The following is a 17,621-nucleotide window of genomic DNA, read 5'->3' as shown; positions in this document are numbered from 1 at the left end:
AAGGAAGTGCAGAAGAGCTTGCAGGTAGATCAAATCAACACTTTACAATAAATACAAATTGAATTTGACATTTTCCTCATGAATACGAAATATTCCAATTTTAAGACCATCAACTCTAACGTATCAATAACAAGTGATTTACAACAATAAGTTGTTGTATATTGCCAATAATCTTCAGTACATCAGTAAATCTGAAGACCGCTGGTTGCTCTTGTCCCAGCTGTCAATCATCTTGAAATCATGCATATACGCAACGTAAATACATGTTGTCTTCAACAATTAAATCAAGTGAAAACTTTAATATCATAGGTGTAAAAAGAATGTTCCGTAACCATAGCGCTGGTGCAAAAAAAACTGCAAAACATCTGACACTTTAATTGTAACCCAGCTTATCCATCCTTTGCAAATCTTTTATTATTGTACAAAGGGTCAAGGGTACTAACTGTGTGATATCTGAGTAGAATATACAAATGATTTAACATCACGTTGCGTTTGATTTTTTGAGCAAAGGTTTGGCGACAAACAAAAGGCGTGATTTAACAGTGGCTGTCGGAAATGGAAAGAGACGATGGAGTTTCACACTTAGCCAGATGCAAGCCGTACAACTCCTCACGACTGTGCTGACGGGAACTGTGTTTGACAGACTCCCTTGCATCAACAATGAAGCAGAGAAAAAAAATGATAGGAGAGATCCACATGCCCTCCACGTTCTGTGTTTGTTCTCTGGAGCGTGTTGTATTATAAACACATCCGATTCGGGAAAACAGAAAGGGAGGGAGGGGTGTTCAGGGAATAGGGGGAGACCGAGTTGTTGGGAGCAAGGCCCATGCTTCATTACTCCGTAACCCAAACTGTTCACCGACCTGCTCACCCTGGTTAGCTCCCATGGCATATACCAACACTGCCTAATAAGGGCTTGAAGTAGGGAAGTCATTGGTTAATCCAGGCAGGAATTCCAGCAGGGCTTCAGAGGAGTTGGACAGCTCTCCACTGGCCTTAGCTCTGATCCGTGTTCTTCTCTTCATTAGCATGAGGCCTGAGGAACCTGGCAGAACAAATTAATTCACCTGCAGGCCCCCCTGCCTCGCTAAGACTCTCCGTCTTGACAGAGACCATCGTGGAAGATACATTAATGAGGAGTTTTTAAAAATGTCCCGCACACCTTTCAAAACTAATATTAAAATAAGAAAAGTGCCATCAAGAGTCATCAGGAAGGAGTCTTTACATTCGGCATTCTAGAAGGTACAATTCAAATGTATTGAATATGTACATAACTGCAATTCAGCCATAGAGAAAATGATACAATTTAGTATAGTAGCAAGTGTAATGTTGCAACCAATATTACTTTACAGTGTCATATCTCTTAAAATTGCTTCACGATGCCATAAAGCCATTTTGACTGAATGGGTTCACATTAAGAACCTTTAACATCCAACAAAACTTTATGTTTTATAAAGCATTCTTTATAGCTGAAAACGGTTCTTTAGACTAAAAGGGGGAAAAAATGGTTTTCATAAGACTTTTGAGTGCATGGTTCTTTGGAGAATCAAAAATGGTTATTTTATGGCATTGAATAACTTTTGTATCAAACCTGAACTCAATGAAATTTGAAAATATTTCACGAAGTGGCTAATTTGTATGATGTAATTTGACTATTGGAAAAAAGCTACACTAAAGCCCATCCCCACCCTTAAATCTCACTGGTATGAAAGTAAATCATACTTAAATGTATGAATAAAATAATGCATCGTGTGAGATTGTATTTTATCATCGTTTTTAAGAGTGTAGATTTAATTTAACCTAATACAATTCATATATAGTAAAATATAAATCAATATGAATATAAATTAAACATAAATAAATTAGATAGTTTCATTATTAACCACTTGCTAGACTGATAACTAGACTGGATGTAAACCAGATGCGTGCGCCCGATGAAACTGTCTATGATATTGTTACTTTTACACAGAAATGTATGACAACCAATGCATAACTAAAAAGAACATGTGGGGCAGTCTAAGTAAAAAGGATAAGCTCTTTTTCCCCTTTAAAAAGGATTTATCCAGTATCCAAAACAAGTATCCTATTAACCGGTGACCCCATCTTGAGCCCTCCACAAGCCCTACCACCTGACGGCCCAAGTAAAACTCAATATTTCATTAAAGCAATTAAGCTTCCCTCAACAGACGTTTAACGTTGACAGAATATCTTCCTGTTGAAGTCCACACTGTAAGGTGTTGCCTGAGTGAATCCATTAAAAGACCATGAAAACATAGCCCCTGTTTGGACCAAGTCTGCACCTACCAAATGGTTTTAAGCCACTGATGTCATGTCGCATTAACATTTATTTTGTAGGATATTTTTACAAAATCACACAAGTTGAAAATGGGTCTCTGTAATCCCCCCAAAAACACTTGAACTATGAAGAGGAACTCAGATGAAAGGTATGGAAAACAAACCTTCAAGTAAAGCACATTTAGGAGAGTGACCTAAGGCTGTGGAGATATAATCCTATTAGAAGACCATTGATGCAGTTTAGACTGGCCTTTCCAACACTTGTGCTGGTACTGAGCAGATGCGGATCTGCTAGTCGGGAGATTGTGCATATCTGTTACAGATGGGCTGATGGAGAAGATAAACTAAAAAGTTATTTCAGTTGTTCAGATTTATTATGATCTTAGATGTAGAATCAGATTGTTCTTCTACTAACACAGAGTTTTAAACACTATGAAATTGTACAATCACAAAAATATTTTTTAGTTCACCTTCAAAATGAAAATTCTGTCATCATTTACTCACCCTCTTGTCACAGAACGCAAAAGAAGATATTTAGGAGAATGTTGTAGAACACCCACCCATTCACTTGCATTGGTTACAATAGAAGTGAATTCAAAATATCTTTTGTGTTTGTGAAAGCAAGAAAGTCATACATGTTTGAAATGACAAGAGGGTGTGTAAATTATGACAGAATTTTCATTTTGAAATTGAACTACTCTTTTAAATAGGTTTTGTCTAAAGGCTGTAAATACATGGCACTTTATTTCAAAAAGCAGATAATCCTGAGCGGTGCTTGCAGACTAGCGGAACAAACTTAACATGACCTCCCCCAGCTGCTTGCACCCCGTCACTCCCCAGCCTCGCATGTACAGAGGGAATGGTCTAAAGACAAGCCCAATATATAATTCATAACCATGTTGGGTCATATTTCTGGAAGTGGTTTCTTTTGGCTGATTCTATGTAAAACATTTTTGCATGACCCCTTCATTCATCGTCAGGAAAAACTAATAAAACACCTTCATGTGTCTTGTAAAACATTCAAATCTATTAAAATAGAAAAAGCAAGAAAAAAAGACTTCTATGTGTCAGTCGGTCTCGGGCTCTTAAAATAAAGCTATGAATCATATCTTGAAAGTTCCAAATACATTTGTGTATTTCATATTTGAATGCACAATCCACAAAAGAGAAATTCTCTCATACTTCTTGGTTCAAAAAAACACCATATCAGTAAGATGAGAGATTTTGCTGTTGCCAATGGTTACCTATACTAGGACAAACACATACATATTGGGTTATTCATTCTATTAGTTTCTAGGCAACATGTTTCTGGACTGCATTTCAACCTGTCACACCAATATTCTCCACAGCAGACAACAAACAAATACACACACTGCTTCTCTGTCAGGGGTTAATAAAAACATAATTCAGTGTCTATATATATATATTACATTAAAACACTTTGGACGTATGTTTATTTAGCTTTGTTAACACCGTTTACATTTAATATTTTCCTTATTAACCAAAGCACAATTCAACAGTGCCTCCCACTTGTTTTTTATTTGCTTGTGTACAAGAACAAAAGCTGTGTAAAAGGCTGTTTATAACTGTTGCTGCAGTTTTATTTTAAGAACTCCACAGTACTCAGTGTTTCAAAGGGATAGTTTACCCAAGAAGGAAAATTCTGTCATCGTTTACTCGCACTCAAGTTGTTCCAAATCTGTGTATACTGTTGTTATGCTGAACACAAAGAAAGATATTTGGAAGAATGTTTGTAAACAAACCGGTCTGGGGCACTATTGACTTCCATAGTAGAGAAATAAAACTACTATGGTAGTCAATGGTGCCCCAGAACTGTTTAGTTTTGTATATTCTTCAAAATATCTTCTTTTTTGAACAACAGAACAATGAACTTTACAGTTTTGTTAACTGGAATGAGAGCTTCGTATTATGTCTCACAGGCTTCTTCAATAATGCTTGTGTGGTGCTTTTTTCACCTGGTTTCCATTCACTTTCCCATTAAGAAAGCTGAAAAGATTCCTTTAAACATAGAAAAACAGCTATATGGGGTTGAAACAACAAGAATACTGAAAACAAAAATATATTTATCTTTCTATATTTCTAAACATATATCCCATCTCTGTATTCTGTTATGTACAACTGTACCACACCTGAGTTATATAGCTTCTATACAGATATACATCCCCTCTCACCATTTATGCTCCGTAAATAAGGCTTCATCAGAATGTGGCACCAAATCACTCACAAAAACCTTTACCCATGTTCCTCGGTGGTTACATGAATTGCCAATCTCCACCTGCGCTACGGAGTCCATCACAACCTTCAAAAAAAAAACTGAAACACACTTGTTCGGCACTCACTTTAAAATCATCTGAAGAATAAATGTCAATGTAATGTAAATTCCTACTAAGAGTACCCAAAATCCCAGATTCTGGGAAGATGACAGTGGTAGACCCAGGAATAATGACTCATCTTCTGCCACTAAAATCTTCATGTACCTCTCTCATGAAATGGGTAATCCAGGTCTCGTCATCCTCGAAATCCCAGTTTCTCTGCTGGAGAGAGACACCACACAGTCAATCACTTAATCACTGGATATCCAAAGAAAATCTTTAATATATATTTACTAACATTGTCTAATCCATATGTCACTCTTGATTATGAGGCGCCATGTAGGGATCAAATCAAACTTCGCTTATGAATACATATAGTTGCACTGTGTGGCTCTCTGGAAAGTTTGTTAATCTTATTATAAGCTGGACTGTATACTTACAGTAGTATGCATGTGGCCATATTTTCGGACAAAATAATGAACGGCAGACAAATAGTGAACGGCTAATCCTGTAGAAGCATGCTGCTTAGTCAGACCTTAAAAGGTTTAGGATAATGGCAAGGAAAGCACATGGGCTGGATAAAAAAAGTGAGTGTTTGTTGTAGTGATAAAAAACAACCAACAACAGAAGTCAAAAAGGATTTTATTTTGTGAAATTGACACTTAATTGTGTCTTTACACTACCAACACATAAAAATGTTGTTTATGTATGTATTTCTTTATATAGTTTTGCAGTCATACACAAGGTAAATGTGATTCTGCATGGACTTACTTATTATTTTAATTCCCTGCTTATTTCTTAAATATTTCCATGAATCTGGCAGTAAAATTAGTCCTGCCCTTAAACATTTTGACAAAATATTAAAGCTCAAAATCGAACAAATTAAAGCTGAAAATAGTTAGCTATCGTTGCCTTTGGGAAATAATTCTCTCCTTTGTCTTCTGGGAATGTGCAGGTGCTAACATGTATGCCTAATTGACTAGATAAAGCAATTAATTATAGTGGGGCTGAATGATCTCACTTTCTCTGGTCTGCTGCTCGAGACGATTATGCTAGAGCATGCGATGATCAATCTTGCCTTTATTCTCCTTTCTATTTTTTTTATCTCTGTCCCCTTCCCACCTTTAATGGGTGTTTAAAAGGTTCAAGGAGTGTTGTCATTTTTCCTCAATAGTCAACATTAGTATAGCAAATAAAAAAGCTCCTTAACCTTCAAACAATCTTCTTTATCAAGCTCCCGAAATGTCAAGACAAATATGGTACATATAGTTATCTAAACAGTCTAGTTTGTTATTTTATAGCAATATAAATACAAACAAATACAAATTTAAAAGGATGGAAAAGGTGTGGGTGAAACAAAAAAGAAACAAACGGTCCAGTTTTCATGCTATGTCATGGTTATGTTATTTAGTTTTCAACAGTTCTCTGTATTTAAATACAGAGAATGTTTCTTGAATGCTTTAAAATCAGTCCGTAAGATACCTATGTATAGCATACGTATGTGCTGGCATATGTGCCTTCTATTTTCAAACATTTATACATATAAACCGATATATCTCTGTCATTAAGATACTGCTCCCCGAAACCTTCATATCACTCTACAGCAAGCTACCAGCAACACAACAAAAATGCCACAACGACCTTCCTTGCAGAGCCGGTTGCTATGTAACCCATTTCCCTGGTATAATTCATTTACACACTTCATACAAATATGTGGACAATTAACCCCTTTTGTTTGCATAATAAATTTTTATATTAAATGGCGCTCATCCACATGCGCGCTACAAGCTAGATGAACACAAAGCGGCAGCATTGTGCAACCTGCAACGCCCCATCCACTGCAATCATGCCCTGCTACCTGATTTCAACACAGAGCCAGAAAAGGAGGATAAATTACCCCTAGCACAGCACAGAGCTTTAATTATAGCCTTGCAGACAAGAGAAAAGCTCATTGATGTGTAGATGAGGATGGACTATGCATGTTGCACTGAAAGAACCCATGCTTTGGTGATTCTCCATCAAAAGAACAGCTGGGTTGCCATTTTCTCTCAAATTAGATTTCACCAAAGCAATGCGATGCGAAACTAAGAGACGCAATTTCAAAAGTTATTTTTCTTGTTTGTTGAGTCATAAGAGCAACAGGAAAAGTCGACGTTGAATTATGTTAGTTGGCAAAAACGGGAGAGGAAGCAAACATCCTAATCATCTGCGATGGGTTCAAAGGTTGAATTGAAATGCTTTCAAATGAGGCTCAACCTTTTCAGGCCCTGCAGCAGAATTTATCACAAAAAGACTGAGCTTCTGCATGCAGCTATGTGAATTCAACATTTTGTACATTCAGATGAAACAAGCAATATTTAAATAGAGAAACAAATCGTTTAAATCATGTCTTTGCATCTGTTCAAGTTAGCTGATACTACAGTAAAGTAAGCGAGGGACTGTCGGCTGAAATGTGTTACCTCTGTCCAGAGACTTGGTGCTGTTGTGTGAATCCTGGTGCTGGCGGTCCATCCACTGTTTGTTTTCAGAGAGCTTTAAAAAAGATTGTGTGGTGAAACATTGAGGTTATTGATACCCCTCCATGACTCAGACGGCAAAAAGCTCCACCCAGTAATGAACCCTGTGACCTGAAGGTGATGAAAAGGAAAAGAGACCCCCCCACCCCTTCGCCCCCAAACACAAGCCTATCAAAAAAATTTGTTATGCCTTGTTCCATGATGAAGGTTTGTGTCTTTTCCAAGGAGCTTATCATAGTTTATAAAAAAATGTGCTGTTAGAAATCAAAGGATATAAAAAATAATGATGGCCTGAGTTTATTTCTACAAAGAGTTTACAACTAGTGTCAATAACAGTGTCAATGTTTTTAAAGAACATATCTTTAGTTGTGTACAAAAAAATTCAGCAAAATGTTACCCGATCATGCTAATGGTCAAACTGCAAAGTAGAAACGTTTAAAGAACATTTAAATAATGTTTGAATACAGCTTTCCTGTAGCTCAGTGGTAAGAGCATTGCCTTAACAACGCAGGTTGTGGGTTCAATCCCAGGGGATTGCATATACCTAAGTATAAATGTATAGGTTAAAGCAATGTAAGTCGCTTTGGATAAAAGTGTCTGCCAAATGCGTAAATGTAAATAATGTTTTGTACTATTGTTATTTAAAAATCTTGTTGTTATTTGTTAGTAGTTGTATAGCAAGTGAGAATGTTTATTAATACAGATTACGTTGAAAAAACGTTTGTTTTACACCGTGTCTACACCAGATGCGGTGCTGCATGGCGACAAGAAACAATAGAACGAATTAGAACCCATTATGATTAAAAAAATTGTCCTCACCGGACGTGACGCTATGCCTCGAGACGATCCCATTAGAACAAGCCATGTGTCGCATCGCGCCGTGCGTCCGGTGTACACACAGTGTAAGAGAAATCTGGAAAAAACAATAACATTTTTGTCATGCAACTAGCTGATGTTACAGTAAAATATCGCCGCTGCCTTTTGAAACCTTGTATCTCCATATTTCGTGATGAATCATTATAACTAGTCACCTGTTATGTTTGTCACTGGGTTTTGCAAATATGTAACCAATAAATGTGTTTGTTAACATTGACAATACTGTGTTGGATCATTTAAAAAAATTCAGTGTTTTTTTCATTTCCTGTAAATGGCAAATTTGGACATCCAATGTTTTGGAAAGACAGCAGCTATATTTAACATTTTCTGAATCAGACACAAGTGATTACATATGTTAGTGAAAGTTTGTACAATGTGAGAGGAGACAAAAGAAATATGCAATCCTCTCATGTCACCGTGCCACTCTTGCTCTGAATTTTTTCACATTTCTGATTAGCAGACACATTTTATCACTCTGCAGACAACTCAATTTTCATTTTGGGAGGGGAGAGAGAAAGGGTGACAGCCCGGGGCCTTTAAGGCGGCTCGGGGACCCCAGTGAGCCCAGAGCTGAAGCTGATAATTAGACTTCCCTGAACCACAGGTCAAAGAGACAGAATTATTTGGCCTGTGTAGACAGCAATTTTCTCAAGCCACACGAGATGAGATATCACAAGCTGTTATACATGAGCACCAGGAAGCTTTAGGAGTGGGATCAGAGTCATTTCTATTCCCCACAGAAATTCGTATATTGAAAGGGCAGCTAACTAGGGACCATGATCATTTAATTTGACTTCTTTCATGGGAGAGTGTTCCCCAGCCATCAATTTCAGGGACTGGTTGCAGAGCTAACATACCCTGATAATAATATCTAGGTTTCCCTCTTTTTTCTTTTGGAGAGAGAGCTCTTCGTCAGGGTTGATGGTCATGTCGATTAAACTTATCAAAAGTGACAGAATATAATGAAAAGGTTGCTGTCCCCTGTGTAAGTGCTATCACTCTGGCTTTGAATAAAATGGCTGGGGATTTAAGAATATAGGGGTGCGCAGAAGTATTGCACCACCCCTTATTAAGTCTTGTCTTGCAATATCTTATAGCCACAGTTGAAATATTTTGCTTGCGTTAAACCATCATCAAACAAATGTCTAAATTTGAATCAAAATCTTAATAAAGTCTGGTTAGAGGGGTCATATGGCAAGCATACGTGTTTTTCTGTGTCTTTGGTGTGTTATAAGTTGCCCATGCATGTATTAGACACGTAAAATTGCTAAAAATAAAGTGTCGGAACAAAATATGCATTTTATCTAAAAGCAAGTGCTCACTTAGACCAGCCTGAAACGCCTCGTGTGACCAAACTTCCACAAATCTATGTCAGTTCGTGGTCTGATTTGACTATGACTGCCCAAATGTATAGGCAAGCAGGGTGGGTGTACATGTCAGTACAATTGCTTTGGAACCTGATTTTCCAAATATGGTAAGAGGCATTACATTTCCATTACACGCTTGAAGTATTTGACCGCACTGGTTAATTGGCCAATCATAGCACCTCGCTTTCAGAGCGATGAGCTTTGTAAAAATTCTGCACGTTTCAAAGACGCGGGGCAAAGAGGAGATACAAACATGCACGGTATGTGGAAAAATACAGCGTTTTTGAACCATAAATCATGTATAGGCATTACATAAAATAAATAAAAAACGATAATATTAGTTTATGCCGTGTCTCCTTTAAAATATGCCATATGCTGACCTAGTTATTTCCCTATCTATAATATTATTTTCCATGTTTTGAATAGGATTCAAAAAATAATTGACAACACTGGCAATGAACTCAGACACAAAATAACAAAATATATTTAAAAAAATGCTTGTCTCAATGACATAAAATAGCAATTTGTATAAGTTAGCCAGCTGCCTGTGTAACATTATTAAATGTTACATTATTCTTGTCTCACATGCTTGTATGACATGTGACACATCCTCGCACCTGCTTCGCAAAGTACAACAATGAACAGTCGAGCTGAAAAGAAAGTCATGGCAGATTCTTTAAGATAGCCGTTACTAAAAAGGTGTTTTTCGTCAGACAGAGGCTGTTGCAGTAGTTGGGAAGGAAAACACGGGGACAGCTGTATAATTATACTATTTTTACTGTCGGGAGCTCAGTATGTGAGAGGAGAATTAGCATCACACCTGTGCATAATTGGCTAAATTAGCTCACATAATGCAAACTCTGAGAAGCATTGGACACGGGGAGGAAATGCAGTGTGGAAAATTGAGGGAGTTGTTTGGACTCCCTCTGGAATTTAGTCAAGGGAAGAAAAGCTTGGCCTGTAATCTTATATCCCAAGTCAAAAGAGCATCCAAGGACCCCCTTGCATGTGTTTTCAAACAATAGCCAAGTCAAGACCTTGAACTTGGATCTGCTCAAGCAAGAAAACAGACAAGGGGCCTAGCTATTATGTATTATTATTTGCTATTATTATTCCACCTATAGGCATGAATGAATCTAGGCATCAGTTCTGGCTTTCAGCCGGGGCGGCACAGGTTAGTTTACAGATAGTGATCTAGTGTTAATCCTGGCACTTCATTCTCGAACACTCTTCATTTTAGAGCATAATATGAATTTATTCATCACTGTGTAGTTTTGTAGGTCATGCAGCACACTTGCAATACATAACAGCATATCCTTAATGTAACGATAACATTGAACAGCATAACATAAAAATTAGCAAAACCGTCTCACATTGCGATTGAATATTCATATTTAACCTGTGTGTTTTATTTGCAAATATGTATTCAATTTGTTTTAAAGTCTACCACAAAATAAAGATGTTAATAAAAGACATCAATGAAAGAAATAAAAGACAATGTAATATAAATTAGGATTTTATTTATAGCCAGTTTATACAAAAGTCAAGTTGTTAGTTTTGTGATCACATTAGTTCCTCAAATTTGGAGGACCCAGTTCTTGCGAGACAGAGCTTTGAACTGTTTTGATCTATTGCCACCTGCTGGTTAGTGATACTCATGAGGAATCGACGAGCATATTTTCTTGGGTGTCCAAAATATTACAGAGCTTGTTAAATATCCGAATAAAGATGATGTATATTGAAATATTATTTAATACTGTTATTCATGTAAACGTTATTATCTAAATATGATATTCTGACACATGTCTATTAAACAAATGAAATAGAGTAGCTCAAGGTTTAGAAATGTATTGACATAAACTTGCTAAAACATCGACACAATTTTTTAAGTATCACTTATCGCATGAGAAAGCATATTTTTACCAAATTAAACTACAAGTTTCATATTTCCACAAAGTCCGCCAACTTGACCCTTATTTTGAAAGACAAGCGGAAATTGCGCTAACGTGTTCGCACAAGTCTCGCGTGCTTTGCGCACTTTTTCGTCAGAGACCCGCCCACCGGAAAACCTCTGTTTTGGTTTAAAATCAACCAACCAAAAGCAAGCAGAGGCGGATTTTCACGTAGAGGCAGATTTAAAATTTAAACACATCACACACACACATACACTCTGGAATATTGTATTAGACGTAGGCTACGCTGTAATGAATATAAAAGCATTTTATTTTCCCTGAGTGATTTAACTAGGTAAAGCTAATTGATAACGATGAAGTTAATCCTCCACTAGCAACCGAGAACAAACAGTTAACTTTTACTTCTGTGCTAACACCCCTTGTGTATACATTTTAGCCTTTCAAAAGGTTTATTATTTTGTTTGCTGCCTAACAAACCGACTATGAAAGCAATAAAAGAGGAGAGTACTGAAATAAAGGAGATGAAGGACGATAAGGACCTCAGTAAGTTTTTCCTTACAATATTTCAGTGACCAAACTCGTGGTGAAGTTGTTACCTAACTTATAACTTTACAGTTTTTACCTCAGAGTAACATCTTTGTTTATCCTTCAGTCTGTAGTCTTTGTAAGCGCAACGACAACTGTCCAGAAAAGTATGGGGAGAAGATCACCCTCGAACAGCACAACCTGACTGTCCACTACTTCTGTTTGGTGAGCAATCGCCAAGTTAACGTTACATTTGTTTGAACCTTTTTATACATTGCACTTTTATTTATAGGAGCATGAAGTGCAACATTTGTTATAAGAACGTGGCTTTTATTCTCTGTTGTGCATTTAAGATGCTTGTGTTGTATTTGTTTTTATTCTCTGGTTCATCTGGTTTTGATTCAGGATATAGATTTTACATTGCACATTAAACAGAGCCCACAGTATCAACATATCATGCCAATGTGTTTATTAAAATTAGCATGTGTATTTTTATTATGTGGACTGTATGGTCCCAACAATCAAAATATAATATGTCATGAAATTCTAAATAACACACCTCGAATACATCTGTCTTCTCCAAATCATATTTTTCCTTTATCGTATTCAATCATAATCTTATTTACAAGCATACTATATCTTCATTTACAGCTGGTCTCTAGTGGGGTATTTCAGAGAGGGGAGGAGCATGAAGGCATTCATGGGTTTCTGGTGAATGACGTCAAAAAGGAGATTCGCAGATCTTCTAAGCTGGTAAATACACAGTTGGCTGTCTACGTATTTTCAATTATCACTGCATGAATGCGTCAGACGCTAAAACTTGTTTTACTTGTCACTTGCAGAAGTGCACGCACTGTAAAAAGCATGGCGCTTCAGTGGGGTGTTTCATCAGAACCTGCAGGCAGATGGTCCACATGCCTTGTGGAATAGAGCAGGAGTTTATATTCCAGTTCACAGACTCATTTCCGTTAGTTTCTTTTTTGCAGATAAACCTTTCTTTGCCATAACATGAATGACATCGCCTGAATTCCAGCACAGGGGTGTCATCATATTTATGTAAGATACTGATGATGGCAGCTTTTGTTTTTACAGGTCATACTGTAAAAAGCATGCGCCTATTCAGACCTGCGTCTCCAGCCCGAGTCTTCCACTTCCTGCTCTGTGTGTCTTGAGCCTATTGAACCTGTACTCTCCTACAATGTGCTTAAGTGTCCTGCATGTCATGGAAGCTGGTTTCATAGGGCTTGTGTACAGGTACTCGATGATTGTACATATACATAATTCTTAACAAATTTAATAATCCAAGGTTGGTAATCATACCCTGGATCTCAATTATGTCGTTGCAGCAATATGCACACAGTGCTGCTATGTTCTTCTGCAAATGCACGCTCTGCAATAACAAAGACCAGTTCCAGCAAGAAATGATTAGGATGGGAATATACATACCAGAGAGGTAAGTGGCAGTGGTTCTCAAAATTTTCACTGTAAGGCCCCTTGTGTAGGGTGCAACCCTTTCTGCCTCCCCTAAATAAAAAACTTAGTTGAAGATGATATTGTTAATTAAACCAAAAACATACAAAATTAAACAATGCAGGAACATCAATTATTTTTGTTGGTGTTTTTTTTCTGATGTTTGATTAGAAAGAATTTATCATAAGTTCTAAGTGTGATAAAATAAATAAACAAAAAGCACCACATTTTACAGTTAGTACATTGCATAATTGATGCATCATTTGTCTATGCATCTCTTTTATTTTTTTTAGACCAGCTTTAAGATATTGCTATGATTCTTAAATATCTGATATGTACCATTAATGCCATTTTAATTGCACATGGCTTGAGCATGGCGAGATTAATTCTTTATAATTAATTGTGTTCAAATATAATACAATCTTTAGAGATGCATCTTGGGAACTAGAAGAAAATGCCTTTGGAGAATTGCTGCAAGTGTACCAGCACTGTGATGCCAGCAAGTGTCAATCTCAAAAGGGTCGTAAACACGGCACACTCTCAGGGTAATCTATGTGCTTATTGAAGTCATTCATTAAATTAAATAGAATTATTTTATGTTTTTGATATTTTTGTTAAGTTTCAATTGTTATTAACATTTCTGTTTGGTTTACAGCGCTTGGGAAATAATTCGTTGTATGCTCTGTGGATCCAGGGGAACTCATCGGAGGTGCTCATGCCTCAAGCTTTACGAAACTGATTGGACATGTGCGGAATGCAAAGCCGCTGTTGAGGAGAAAAGTAAACTATTGTTTATTTGTTATTGATCAGCCCATATGTATATTTACTAATAATGTAATTCTAACAACGCATGCTTGGACATGAAATACCATATACAATATACCTTTCTTCCTTTTATTTTGTGCAGATTCGGTGACCTTACCCAACTATGCAAAATCTCCACTGGCTGAAAGGCAAGAGAGGAAAAGGTTATTTAAAGGATGCATCTCTAACCTTCATTCCTCCCTCATCTCTAAAAGGTACTAGCTCAGTTGTTTATGATAAAAGGGTCATATGACACGGCTAAAACGAATTTTATCATTTGTTTTAGATGTAATGCAATGTGTATACACGATTTAAGATTCCAAAACACTGTATTTTCCACATACCTTGCATGTTTGTATCTCCTTTTTTCCCCGCCTCTCTGAAATGCGCAAATTTTTTTACAAAGCTCATCGCTCTGAAAGGCGAGGTGTGCTATGATTGGCCAGTTAACCAGTGCGTAGTGATTGGTCGAATACTACAAGCGTGTAACGGAAATCTAACGCCTCTTACCATATTTGGAACATCATGTTCCGAAGCAATTGTACTGACAGGTACGGTCACATGACTTGCGTACACATTTGGGTGGTCTTAGTCAAATCATACTACGAAGTGACGTAGATTTGTGGGGGGGGTTTACATGAGGTGTTTCAGGCAGGTGTGGGTGAGCATTCGCTTTTAGATAGAACGCATCTTTTGTTCCGACACTTTGATTTTTGCAATTTTACGTGTCTAATACATGCATGGGCAACTTATAACACACCAAAGACACAGAAATACACGAATTGGCACCAAATGACCCCTTTAAAGGGGCAGTTTACTCGAAAATGAAAATTCTGTGTTTAAACTACCACCCTAAAGGAAAAGAACAAATGATTTTATATTTAAATGCTGCAACTAATTGTTTTTGTGATGCAAAAGTCCAGCAGAAACATTTGTATGAATGAATTGCTTACAGTGATCATGCTTTTTAAAACATTGTGTTAGTAACATTTACTGAATGCATGACTTGTTCCATTTCTTAAAGGTATTGAGGTGCTCTTTACTTTTGTAGGCAGTGTCTGCCAGCCACTTCTGCAGAGATCCTAATAGGTCTGGCTTGTCAGATATCACAGCAGCAGTGCACAGAGGTGTTAGTGGGAGATGGTAATGATGATGAGGTGGTGAAAGCAGCTCTTGCGGTTTGCCGGCAAAGTGACTTTAATCCCTGCTACACACTTTCTGTTAAGTTCTCCAAAGATAAACTAAACAACAAACTCCGAAATCAACGTTGGTTCCTCAGACGTCTTGTTCACAACTTGCAGACGTCTGAAATCTTCGGGGGACCTGATGGAGCTAAAAACCTGGTTCTGAACTCACAAGGTACTGAAGTGTCCTTCTGTACAAATTTCCAATGCAATTCTGTCACCTAACTGAAATGACTTTGAAAACAAACTAATTGTATTGTATTAACAGCTCTGAGGGACGATCTTTACTTTGAGGTCGGCAGCCTGTTGGCCATCTCTTTGGTTCATGGTGGTCCCCTAGTGAGCTTCTTCTCTCCAGCGCTGTACCACAGTCTGTTCAGCTACCCTAAAGACTACAGACCAACACTACAAGACCTTGGTGACACTGTTTTGGCACACAAAATCAGAAGAGTGAGTTTTCTTATTGTTTAATATAGGTTTTAAGATAGCATCGCAAATGAACAAGCCATGATTCTAGCAAACAGAATGAATGTTTGTACACCAGTCACACTGTGAGCACTGTTTTTAGATTGCAGACGCAAACTCCATAAGTCAGATGAGAAGTGCAATGCTGTCAGCCAGAGAGTACTTGGAAGCAGCAGGCTGTTGGCGAAAAGTCAGTAAGCTCTCGGAGAAAGACATGTTGGTGGAGGATGTTCTCAGTTTTTACTTGATCATCAGACTACAGTTGCCCCTGCAGAGGTTGGTACATTAGAGGGATAGATCACCTTAAAATTAAAATTCTGTCATAATTACTCATTCTCTTGTCATTTCAAACCTGCATGACTTACTTTCTTCCGCAGAACAAAAAACAAAGATATTTTGAATAACGTTGGTAACTGAACAGCACCGGCACCCATTCACAACTATTGTATGGAAACAAAACCAATGCAAGTGAATGGGTGCCGGTTCACAACACTCTTCAGAATATCTTCTTTTGTCTTCTGCAGAAGAAGGAAATTCTTACAGGTTTGATGACAAATGATGATACAATTTTAATTTTCTTGTATGTGTCTGCTTGTTTATTCTCTTATAAATATATTCAAGATGTATGTGTGCATCGATGTTAACCTTTCACTGAATAGGTTCTTATTGTTATTTTCAGGTTTCGGGAGGGTCTAAGGACGCTTGGAGTTTTTGAGCAGGTTCAGATGTGCGCTGAAAGTTTCTATTCGGTTTTCTGTGGCCCCGTGGAGAGGATGACAGCTAAATCCATCCTGGAGCTCTTTACCACACGGTTTTCAGAGGAGGAAGATCTGAAAGCAAAAGAAATCACGACCATTAACTTTTGGGAACAATATCTACATGAGTGTGAGGGTATGTTTGTTGGTTGGTAGAATTTCAAAATACTGTTTTATCAATTTATTTGGCCAATTGGGGTTGCATAATCTATCGCTTATTATAACAGAATGAATTATGTGGAATGCAAGAAAAAAACTCTAACAAAGTAACAAAATAAAATATCTTATTTGTTTTGTACCATAACCAACATATATAACTGTGTGTTTATAGTGCAGTGAGATTACCTCTCATCTTTTGTTTCAGAGGGCCAGTGTGCAACATCAATCGAGGACATTCTTACATTTGCTACTGCTACGGATGCGGTTCCAGCCATCGGATTCAATACCACACCCACCCTTTCTTTCCTAGACTCTCCAGACCCTACCTGTGGCTTTCCACAGAGCCACTCTGTCAATCATCTCGTTCTTCCTATACTACCCTCTTATGAGGTCTTCAAGAAACACTTGGACTATGCAGTGTGTCAGTTTTCTGTTATGCAGTACATTTGAAGAATCTTTTCTGTATATTAGACCATGTTTTACCCAGTTATCTGCGAAGGTGCTAAATGTTTATTTATTGGAGTTACTGAGTATTATTTAAAATATTTTTTTATTTCTAGCTCACATTAGCATTACTTTATTATGTTATCTCAACCGTATGTTAGTGCCCTGCGATGGGTTGGCACTCCATCCAGGGTGTATCCTGCCTTGATGCCCAATGACTCCTGAGATAGGCACAGGCTCCCCGTGACCCGAGGTAGTTCGGATAAGCGGTAGAAAATGGAATGGAACCGTATGTTACCCTTGAACCCCTTTTTTTACATTTATCAGAAATTTGATATCCCCAGCTATCATTGTATTTTATCATTGCAATTATAAATAGAGAATGACAGGGTCTAGGTGGTTAAAGTATTCTACAATTCTGTAAATGCCTTTTACCTTACAAGAAACATAAAGAGCAATCACAAGTCAGCCAGTCATCACAATAAACCATGTCGTTTTTCTTCTATGAAGCATGT

The 17,621-nt window shown here is 37.4% G+C and overlaps 1 protein-coding gene across 1 annotated transcript; it reads left to right on the top strand.

The window, feature by feature from the left end:
• The first annotated feature begins 11,504 nt into the window (after positions 1 to 11,504).
• On the top strand, positions 11,505 to 17,609 carry g2e3 (G2/M-phase specific E3 ubiquitin protein ligase). The gene is given in 15 exon segments (XM_056768049.1): positions 11,505 to 11,843; positions 11,953 to 12,050; positions 12,477 to 12,578; positions 12,668 to 12,792; positions 12,918 to 12,961; positions 12,964 to 13,079; positions 13,172 to 13,278; positions 13,724 to 13,840; positions 13,951 to 14,075; positions 14,203 to 14,314; positions 15,151 to 15,458; positions 15,552 to 15,733; positions 15,852 to 16,024; positions 16,428 to 16,639; positions 16,868 to 17,609. Coding segments are annotated over 15 exon segments (2,127 nt in total). The 5' UTR covers positions 11,505 to 11,782; the 3' UTR covers positions 17,113 to 17,609.
• The last annotated feature ends 12 nt before the right edge of the window (positions 17,610 to 17,621 follow it).

This window comes from Triplophysa dalaica, chromosome 15 (genome assembly GCF_015846415.1).
Source record: "Triplophysa dalaica isolate WHDGS20190420 chromosome 15, ASM1584641v1, whole genome shotgun sequence".
Lineage (NCBI taxonomy): Eukaryota > Metazoa > Chordata > Actinopteri > Cypriniformes > Nemacheilidae > Triplophysa > Triplophysa dalaica.
The sequence above is the reverse complement of the archived record's forward strand: the minus strand, read 5'-3'. Positions and strand labels throughout refer to the sequence as shown.